We start from the raw sequence: 10861 nt of genomic DNA on the forward strand, positions 1-10861 counted from the left end.
ACGGTTTGTAGATCTGTTTTTAATTGTGCCGGTGTCGCCACACTTAGATGGCATTTTCGGCGAACTGAGCATTTCTTTGAAACCCAACGATTGACGAATATATGCTTGACCATCTTTCTGCTACACAAGGTTCAGCCTCAATTCAACGATAATTCCCTACTCTGTTTATTTACTATGCTGGGAATCTACCTTGCTACCCCAACAACACCGATCGCGACAAACACGTCGTTATTTACATACACATGTAGCTAGTATATGGGAGCGTGTGCGGGTGCGGGTGCGAATACAACAGAATCATACTTGAATTCTGGGGAACTTGCAACCACCAACAACGTCGGTCGGTGAACGTTCTCGCCGGTGCGTGAATATCAACACACAAACCGCTAACGCTTTTGGAGTTTTGTTACTGTTGGCTTTTTGACTGTTTGGTCTTTATGAATAAATATGGATTGAAGCCATTGTTGGCCATCATTAGTGTTTTTATTTCAACACAAAGCGGTCGTAGATAGCTGATCTCCGAGTGAATCGAGTGGATAGCGCAAAGGATACTCGGCGGGCCTTCAGTATAGTATTTGTTGTGCAATCGTTGTGATACGTTTTGTAAAAAAGTGTTTCGTTTTAAGCGAAGGAAATGAAATATCTGAGAAAGGTATGTAATTGAAGTGTTCTGTGGAAATTAAAGGATACGTGTTTTAAACATCTGGGTTTTTGAAAGTGACAGGCGTCGAAGCATTCCACGCAAATACTGGTAATCTGTGATTTTGCAATTTGAAGGTCATTTTTGGGGATTTGTTTAGACTTTGAAATCAAAATACAATTTACCGAATTGATATATATATATATATATATATATACATAAATATCTGAGTGAGTACACTTCGATGTATACACACTATCTAATTATTTAATATGCGCTGCAATGACAATGACATTATCTAAAGTTTTGTAAAAAAAGTTAAATTTGCCGAATGTGCCCCTACCCGCGGTAGCTTCGGCATTTGATGCTGCACATTCGTCACCATAGTCATAGCCTGGTAATTATCACCGCTATCAGTGTGGTTGAAACGCAGTTCCTCTAAATGTTCCATTTTGTTTTAATATGCGACTCGAAGTTAGACTTTTAAGCTTATATTTTCTAGCGGCGGACGTTGACATCTCAAGGCCAGAAATAGTTTTTTTCTATCGCATTTTCGTTAATACAAGCACGTTTGGTCCAATATATATATATATAATTTCTAACCATATTAAAGGATAATTTTTAAAGACAAACTCAAAAAGGAAATAATATTGCACTATCTTTATATGGCCGAATGTGCCCCACTTCAAAATGCCGAATCTACCCCGAAGGCACTTTTTACAGTTTTTTTTATTGATTTCTATCAATCTTCTAAAAACATTAAATTTTTAATTATTTTTATAAGAATGTTCATTGTAGTTAACTACATTTTAATAATACTGCCTTAAAAATTGAAAAGTTTTATACACGAAATACTTACGAAATGGAATGGAAATATTACAAAAACATCCGTGAAAATACAAAAAAAAAACGTGCATCTAAATAAGTTTATTAGCTAGAGATATCAAACTCTGCGAAGCTAGTGATGTGCGGAGACCAGCTAACTCCAAAGAAACAAACTACTTTTGCTTGACTCCACAATACCTTGATTTATGAGACCACAATGTTTGTCCAAAATCGGCTTTATTGAACATATTTCACGAAAATCATAATTCTATTTGGCATATGTACATACATATGTATGATGTACACAGGAAATGACAAATTAAATGACGAACACCCAGATCAATGTGTTTAAACATTCGGTGTCTAGTCCTCGATAATGGAAGACATCTCTCACATGTTGGTTGAGACACGGAGCGGTTCAGCGATAAGGTTCATTTTCGTTTACTAACATTTGTCCAATAAACCTCATGGAAAGGGGTTGGTTCTGGCGATTTTGCCTTTACGTGATTTGTTTTTGTCTTCTTTGCTTTCATAATCCGCTGAGGTCATGTTGTATTCAAACAAGCCACCAGAACCGTATGCAGGTAATATTATTGCTGAAATGGGGATTATTGTAATTAATTCTGTCATATTTTTATTGTTTCGCTATCTGCTGTTGTTGTTGCTGTTTCGGCTGAAGTTATATCATTGTGAAGATGAAGCTAACAGCGGATTTTATAAAATTAAGAATAGAACTGCCACACAATTGTGAATTCACATACATAATGGGACACACAAACACACAAATAATACATGAATCACATATAAACACCCAGAGGTATGTCAATATATTGTGGTTTGTGGTATTTCAACAAATAATTAAGCTAAATAGCGATCAAGCTCTCATTTGAATTATGAAAATATTATTAATCACTTCATAATTACAAAAACAAACAACAATTGCTACAATGACCACAATATTGGGCATAGAATCGTTCTGCCACCAAAACACAGTGGAAGGGGACTTTTGTGGCATCTAACCGGAAATGGTTCCTGATGCTTGGCTAGCGAAGCGTGGAGACTAGACCAATTCTGCTGCTAGCGGAGAAGGTGGTATGTGATGTCAAACTAACTACCACGCTACTCGCCGGCTTAACAATGAGTTGTTGTATTTTGTATACAGCTAGTACTCTGTCACAGACACATGCACACTAATGTCCAACACCGTCAAAGGTCGTTTGTCTTCTGCTTTACGCCAGAATTTATCAAGGGTCACTGAATTCCATGTTGCCAATGATCGATGGCCATTTACCATATTTATGAGCAGTCATAATTCGTACACATAAACATACACGATGGCCAGGTGTCATTTGGTGAGCCACCCTGTCATTGATAATATTATATACCGATTAATTAATTAATAACTAATCTTCTCTTAATATATTTTGTCGTTGTTTGGCACATGATCACAATGAACAAATATGCCTACTATGTCTACAGTAAACTCTCGATACAATGATGATTTATTTTTTTATAAAAACATAAAACTATTTAAATGATCGATAAATTAATACAAATATAAACCAATTTAAAAACCTCAATAATCACGAACATTTTGCAATTTGGTTTGGCGAGATTTATCTGTATGAAGATATCTAATGACATCAATATTATGTATTTTAATACCTTCCAATTAGGTTTTTTGTACGGCTATAAAACTATGTCGGACAATAAAAACAAAACGCATTTTAATAACACGGAAACGGAAACAATGCAAATGATACAAACAATGATACTATTATTAAAGCTCACATTTAACGTATATTTGGGTCAAATGCGATGACCTATTTAATAAGAACCGAATCACACGCCGCTGCACAGAAGCGGAATAAACAACGCCAGCTAATATCATCTATAGAGTACGGACATTAAATACCGACAATTGTTTGCGTGCAGAGGTGACTGCATAACGCGAACAACAATTTTAAATTTCGAAAGCATCAGACAATGTGGACAATTTGCAAGCACTATTTCATTCCAGTAAATTTCATAAACTTTGAAGGGTCGTGATGTTCCAATACGGACTCCGAGTCTGATGTTCCAATACGGACTCCGAGTCGAATCGAACATTCAGGGAACAGAATCTATAAACTAAATATTTCTTGAATATGTCCTACGGATCTCGTTTTTAAGTCGGAGCATAGTTTGTTTCCTGAAGTTGTTTGGATTTTATTAACAATTATTTTTTTGTCCCTGCAAAATACCTCCGATTTTAGCAAATGTTGGAGAATATGTAGAAGTATGGCTTCCGGCTTCTAATATGCCCAAGTCCCTATACATTATATGAATTGTGCTTGAATGGATCTGATGTCGGTTGTTTTGTTGGACTTTAAGTCTTTTCACATTTTCGCTTAGCTCTCTTTCGAATTGAACGGAATTTACTAATGAGTTAATTTTCGTTTAGATATCGCCGTTACTCGTCGCCCTCTGTGTACTGCAATGGCCATTGGTGCTAGTGAAATCGGCATCCACTGCCGTCTCAAACCAACTGTCGTATGGTCAAAGTAATAGTGGTGATCAACCAAAGGATACGATGCCACCCGGACTATTGGGATCCATTTATAAAAAATCTCGACAGTCGCGGTGTGTGACATGCTATGATGACAGGTGAGCTCGCTGTTTATTTCTGCTTTAGAACAACATTATTTTGCCTTATATTCTTCCAGATACGAAGACCGGCGTCAGTACGCTGGCTACTCGCGTTCGGGAGACGATCGTCCGGGGAATTGGTATTATCCCCGCAATGACCGCTACGAAGATCGCTATAGAGAACGTGATGTTGTCGATTACGATCGCTATAGTTATGATCGCTATGACACAAGAGGTTATAGGCGTGGATCATATGGTGGAGAGAGTCGAGGTTACGGCTACGACAATCGTGATGATTACGACCGCAGATACGGTGGCTATGCTGGTTACAACGATAAACGCGTCTATGATCGTGGTGAAATGCGAGGTTATGGATATGATAGTCGTGATCGTTATTATGGTGGCGATCGTGGTGTCGATTATCCACGTGGTGTTGATTATCCACGTGGCGTCGATTATCCACGTGGTGTCGATTATCCCCGTGGTGAGTATGACAAGCTGAATAAATGCCGAATTTGTCGGCATTTGAATAGTAATAAACTACTACTAAGGAATACTACTTTGTACACTGCACCATCTGTAGGCGTCGCTAACTTATTATTTTCCATTGATTTAGATCGCATCTACGACCGCCCACGCTATGGAACTGGATATGGATCTCATGGCTACGATCGTGACTACTATGATCGCTACTCACCAAGGTATGGTTTTCGAAATTATCGCCCATGGGATGACACATACAGGTAAAGTGCACACAAATGTACTTATACTATGTGTATGCATGTATGTCTGTCTGTCTCCTAAGTGTAAATCTTCCCGCCGTGTACATATAAACGTATCAAAATAAGACCCTCCCATACGATAATATTTGTATATATATCTCATATTCATGCATTCAAATTCATACGCATATTAGCTCCAATGTCACGTCCATTTAATTGTCGATATGTGAAACGACTGGACACAATTAAATATACGTTACAGCCGAGGACCATAGACTTCCTTGTCAATTGTAAATATTTGTTTAAAATCTGTTCTTTACTTACATATTTAACCATCTCCTTCCACCAAAAATAAACACTCTGTAAAATACAACCAACACAACTGTATAAATCGGCCCAAAACAATTCTACTCGACACTCTGACACTCCATCAACATCATCAACCAAATACAAAATAATACAAATACAATTCCGCACCTCCACCCAAAACGAAACCGTATTGCTGGCTACCATCACAACTACCGTTGGCCGCCATTGTCATTGCCTACGCTTTCACGGCCGTCTAGGACGCAGACAGGATATGTCAAGACAGCTGGATCTGGTTATTACTACGCCAAAGGTACTAAAGAGGATAGGCGCTACCTTCCCGAACCAAACGAGGACAGTCGATATAACTGTGGCATAAAAAAGTCGAATTGTCCATATGTTCCACCAGATAGCGGCACACGTGTAACTTCTGGTCCCATTGACAGCAGCAACCACCAAATGGGCATTTCACATTCCATATACAAACCCAATGCAAATCGCAATGATAGCACGAAGGGACCAGGTGCCGGTTGGTCTTATATGAGGGAGGAGGAATCAGATCGCCAGCCTGCTCGCGCTGGTAATGGCAATAGTGGTGGTAATGGTAGCGAGGGTAGCCATGGTACTGGTAACAGGGACAGGAACCGGGACCGGGAGCAGCAGAGGTAAGTTGCTGATGGTTTACGATGACGACACACCTGTATCTAGCTATGAATTCGTATTTATTTTGTATTTGCACCATTTGCCTCGCGACACTTTTTACTGAGAATAGTAGTGTTATTGAGAAAAGATCTCTCCTTTCTCCCCTTGTAGCCCTGCCTACGGTGCTCTATTAGATCGTGGATCCAATCTCATTGCCGTTGAACCCGCGAAAGCAAACGAAGATGGCCAAGAGAACAGCGACCAATCAAAGTCCTCCACTTCATCCTCCTCCACAGCATCGATGGACGACAACGGACAGCAAAGCGCCAATGGTCAAACCCCTTAACGATGTATCGTGCATGTGCTGGGTTTGCCATCCCTAAGCCTGAATCTCGTAAACTCCAGGAGCAAAATTACTTGAAGTATATTGTGTATTAACTCGATACGTAAAATAAATAAGATGCATATATCTTTGTGTGTATTTGTGTAAAACGAAGCAAATATTTCGCGTTTTGTGTTACTAGAAAACTTGACTCATTCAATGGCAATTCCAGATGACAAATTTGCGCAAATTTTGTTTTGCAAACTAGTCTGGCGTAATCCAACTTTGTTGTGTTTACGAAAGGATGCAAGGCAGGGAAGATTATATGTGCGGATCTGAACTGATAAGGAGCAGCGGCCAGATCCGAAACTAGAGTCTTCCCTGCCATACCTCTTGGTGGACAGTGTCATACATTCCCCACTAACAAATAATTGTTTTTATAAAAAAAGACGATTTTGCAAAAACAAAACACAGATGGTATGCCAAATAACACGCCAACACTACTGATTTTACCCAAATATAACCAGGGACGTAGCTGGGATTTTATTGCGGGAGAACTTTTTGTGATAGATAGATACGTTTTAATGGAAATAAAATATTGAAGAGTTGTAGGATTTTCAATGACTTATAACGGAAATGTTTTCAGCAAGTTTTTAGACACTTCAGGCCATCCTTAGACGAACTCAGGCCATCCTTTGGTACACCAACTGGAAAATGATAAAAACACGAAATAGATTTTCCAATTATTCTATTACGAACGTATATTTTCGTTAGAATAGAAATTTATTTTGGTTGTATGCCTTTTTAGGGCGAAGGGTCATTCATATAATGTTTTTAATTATTTCTCTTTCGAGATGAGAAGCTGCGATGAAATGGAAAGCCAGAGAGATACAGCATTCCCAACGTTATGCGACGCGTTTCGCCATTGGTTAAGCGGCCCATCAGGCATATTGGGCAATGTGGATTACAAAGATCCTTAATTGATATATTGTATTAATATCGAATTTATTGCGAAATTGCCTCTACGAATTTAATTTAATTCAACCGTATCAAAGTTCGAGTTCAGATCACTTTTTTATACAATCTACAATATTTTTCTTCCGTGATATACAACTGTATATTGTACAACCTCCGGAAGTTAATGACGAGAAGGATGCACAAGGATTTGATATAGAAGCAGGATATGTTTTACAAAAATATGCATCACGCTATAACTCAAAAACTTGACCTATGGCGAATTTTTCCCTCCGTGTTCCTAATATACTCGCCAAGAGTGTTTATCCTCATAAGGAATTTCCCACCCTACAAACAATGCGCTAGACTCTGTGATGCTGTATTAAAAACCTACTCAAGTATTTAAAAATGTTTCGAGAAGTTAAATAATATTAAATAAGCTATGAAAAACGCGTCTTAATCTATACTGGCGATTTTCTGATGTTTCCCACCTAGTGAGATCTATAAGTGCCACTCCGACATATGGAACTATATTTTTTCTATTTAGTCGAAGCCCAAATCCATAAATGACATCCGCACAATATTGCAAGTATTAATTCTTTTGAAGTAATTTTCGACCACTTTTTGACAAAAGTTGATCATCGGGGCACATGAAACGCAATGCCGTCTTCGATATGAAGCTCTCATACGTATATTCTACTTCGTAAGTATTTCGTGTATAAAACTTTTAAAACTTTAAGGCAGTATTATTAAAAAGTCGTTAATTACAATGTATATTCCTATAAAAAAAATAATTAAAAATATCATGTTTTTAGAAGATTGATAAAAAATGAAAATATATATATATATATATATATAGAAAATACCTTTTAAAGTGGGACACATTCGGCCATATACAAATAGTGCTATATTATTTCATTAAAATGTTTTTCAGTATGTATGATTTATTGACGAAAATGCGACAGAAAAAGCTATTTCTGATGGTATGTGTGACCTTGAGACGCCAAAGTCCGCCGTTAGAAAATATAGCCTTAAAAGTCAAACATTGTGTCTCATATTAAATCAAAAAAGAGCCTTTAGAGGATCTGAATTTCAGCCCGACCGATTTCGAACTGGCTATGACTATGGTGCCGAATGCGCCCCATCAAATGCCGAAGCTACCCCGGGTAGGGGTACATTCGCGAATTTGACAATTTTTACAAAACTGAAAACATTTTTAATTAATACTAATTTATTTTATGTTTTTGGTACTAGTTTTTATAACTATGTATTAGAGGACAATAACCAACTGTTTAATAAGCTCTAAAAAAAGTGCCGAATGTGCCCAGTCTCCCCTATTTCAGCCATAATTTGACGAATGTTGGTTTTTGAGTGCTCACGAACTGAAGGTTTATCTGTATAAACACGGTCTTCGAGCCCCATAAAAAGTCTAATGGTATCAAATCGCATGATATTGGTGGCCAGTTGATATCGTCACGACGAGTAATTACTCTACCAGGAAATTTATCTTGCAATAAAGCCATGTTCGCTCGAGTTGTGTGGCATGTGAGACTTGTTGAAACCACATATTCACCAAGTCGTATTCTTCAATAGCAGCCAACAAAAAGTCTGTATCACATGACCATAACACTCTGAATTGACGGTCGTTTTTTAAAAAGGGCAAAATCTTACCGTCGGACCAAAGAGCGCATCAAATAGTAACTTTTTGTGGGTATGATGGAATCTGTTCAATTACTTGAGGCTTTTCGAAACCTCTAATACGACAATTTTGTTTAATAACATAAAGCATAATAAAGCACTACATTTGGCATTTGTAGTAGGTTTGGATTATTTGTATGCGTTACGACTTTTAACTAACTATTGTGTCAGCATCAAGTGACAGCAAGAGTGATTCTCAAACTTTAAAAGCATTGTCCTCGAAGTAGCGTTTTTATTAATGGCGGACACGATAACTCAAAAACAATAATCTAATCGGTTCCAAATTTTTATAGGTTTCTCTGGGAGTGTATAGCTATTGTCTGAACTAGGATAAAGCCAACCGGTGAAGGACTACCCTATTCTTTTTAACAGTGGTCAAAGATAGGCGAAATTCAAAAAAAAAAAAAAAATCAATCAAAGGTTCGCCATTTCGTTAATTTTTGAGCAAAGTCAATAATCCCAGTTCACACGAGAGCCAGACGTGTACTCTTTCTAACACCCTTGGACTTTCCGGATTCCGATGTTCCAATGAGGAGTTATCATGCCCGCCATAAAAAATAAGGACTTTTCTTTAATCACCAAAAACAACAACAACAACCGAATTTTGCTAATAGTTTTTCTTCGCTTTTAATTCTTCAATTATATATGTGTAAAGTTTCAAACCTTAACATGGATTGGTATTCATTTACCAGCCCAATGAAAATCTTGAACATTTTAAATCGAAAATGGGGGAGATCCCCTTAATATAATACGAACATCGAGATTGTTTGCATCCACCAAAATCAGTTCACAAACATTGGTCACACTTTCTGCCTAATATATATATATATATATATTTATATATATATATATATATAAATTTTAAAAGTATTTGAATTAGCTGGGAATAAAGCAACAGTAAAAAATACATCGCAAAAGTTGTTTGCCATATAAATTCAATAAAATTGTGGGGCCGAAGGGGCGGAATTGGTATGGGATGGAAAAAAAAAAAACAATGTAATTATATGGAGAAATACATACATATGTGTGCATGTTCCTATACATACATGTTATGTTCATATAGATGTAAGAGCATATGGAAACAAATTTGAAAATGTTTCGTTTTTGTCTGAAGAGAAATCGGCCGATTTAGTTGGTCAACAGTGATCCGTGCGAAACAGTGACATTAACGGGTTCCCAGAACGAAATATCATTTTTTTTGATTGCGTTTAATTCGGGCGAAAGCAAAAGTGCGCACACACATGCATACAAATATACGATCACGGGTATTTACGCTGGATTCTCTATTAATGTGGAAAAAAGAAAATAAGAATATGGTCGAGTTGAACATATTAGACAATTTGCCAAATCGAAAAATTGTTTTGAAGCAAACGGACACAATTATGGAATGTTATTCAAGAGATACGATATTAATGCGTTGTTTCCTTTTGTCGATGGACAACAGATCCATACGGATCTTAGTGAACTTCAATATACATATGTGCCACGGACAATCAACGGTTTATTTATACATATAGTATACATATGTATATCGATAGTATACATATGTATATCGATAGATTCGAGGAAAAAATAAGAAACAAAACACTGGGACAGCAGGCATCTTTGTGTCAGAAGTCCACTGCAGTAAAAAATAGGCACCAACGGTGCCTTTTATTGAGATACAATTGTACACAAACTTCACCACACTGTGGTACAGGGTATTATGTCTTTGTGCATATGTTTGTAACAGGCAAAAATAATCGAGATAGACCCAGGGTTCCTTTTGAGAATATGCATAGAATCACTTTCTAAGTCGATTTATGCATGTCCGTCCGTCCGTCCGTCTGTCTGTCCACGTTAAATTGTAAACAAAGTACAGGTCGCATTTATGATTCGAATTGGATGAAATTTGGCATAGGTCACTTATTCGGCCCAAGGACGAACCCTATTGAAATTGGGAAAAATCGGTCCAGATTTAGATATAGCTCCCATATATAGTTTCGTCCGATTTCATGTAAATCGTGCCCCAAAGTCCCTATATATCTTTCGATTTGCACGAAATTTGGCATAACGTACAGAATTGAGCCTAGAATGATGTCTGCCAACTTTCGAGAAAATCGGTCGAAATTTAGATATAGCTCCCAT

The 10861-nt window shown here is 37.4% G+C and overlaps 1 protein-coding gene across 1 annotated transcript; it reads left to right on the forward strand.

Annotated features, from left to right (window-relative positions):
• Positions 1 to 631: 631 nt before the first annotated feature.
• LOC133337027 (eukaryotic translation initiation factor 4B) lies at positions 632 to 6106 on the forward strand. The gene is made up of 6 exons (XM_061545292.1): positions 632 to 649; positions 3906 to 4108; positions 4168 to 4556; positions 4707 to 4833; positions 5379 to 5783; positions 5932 to 6106. Exons 1-6 carry the CDS (start codon positions 632 to 634, stop codon positions 6104 to 6106), a joined length of 1317 nt encoding a protein of 438 aa, XP_061401276.1.
• The last annotated feature ends 4755 nt before the right edge of the window (positions 6107 to 10861 follow it).

The sequence above is a fragment of the Musca vetustissima genome, unplaced genomic scaffold, assembly GCF_032173495.1.
Source record: "Musca vetustissima isolate MV318-11 ecotype Yass unplaced genomic scaffold, APGP_CSIRO_Mvet_v1 utg6013, whole genome shotgun sequence".
Taxonomy (NCBI): Eukaryota; Metazoa; Arthropoda; class Insecta; order Diptera; family Muscidae; genus Musca; species Musca vetustissima.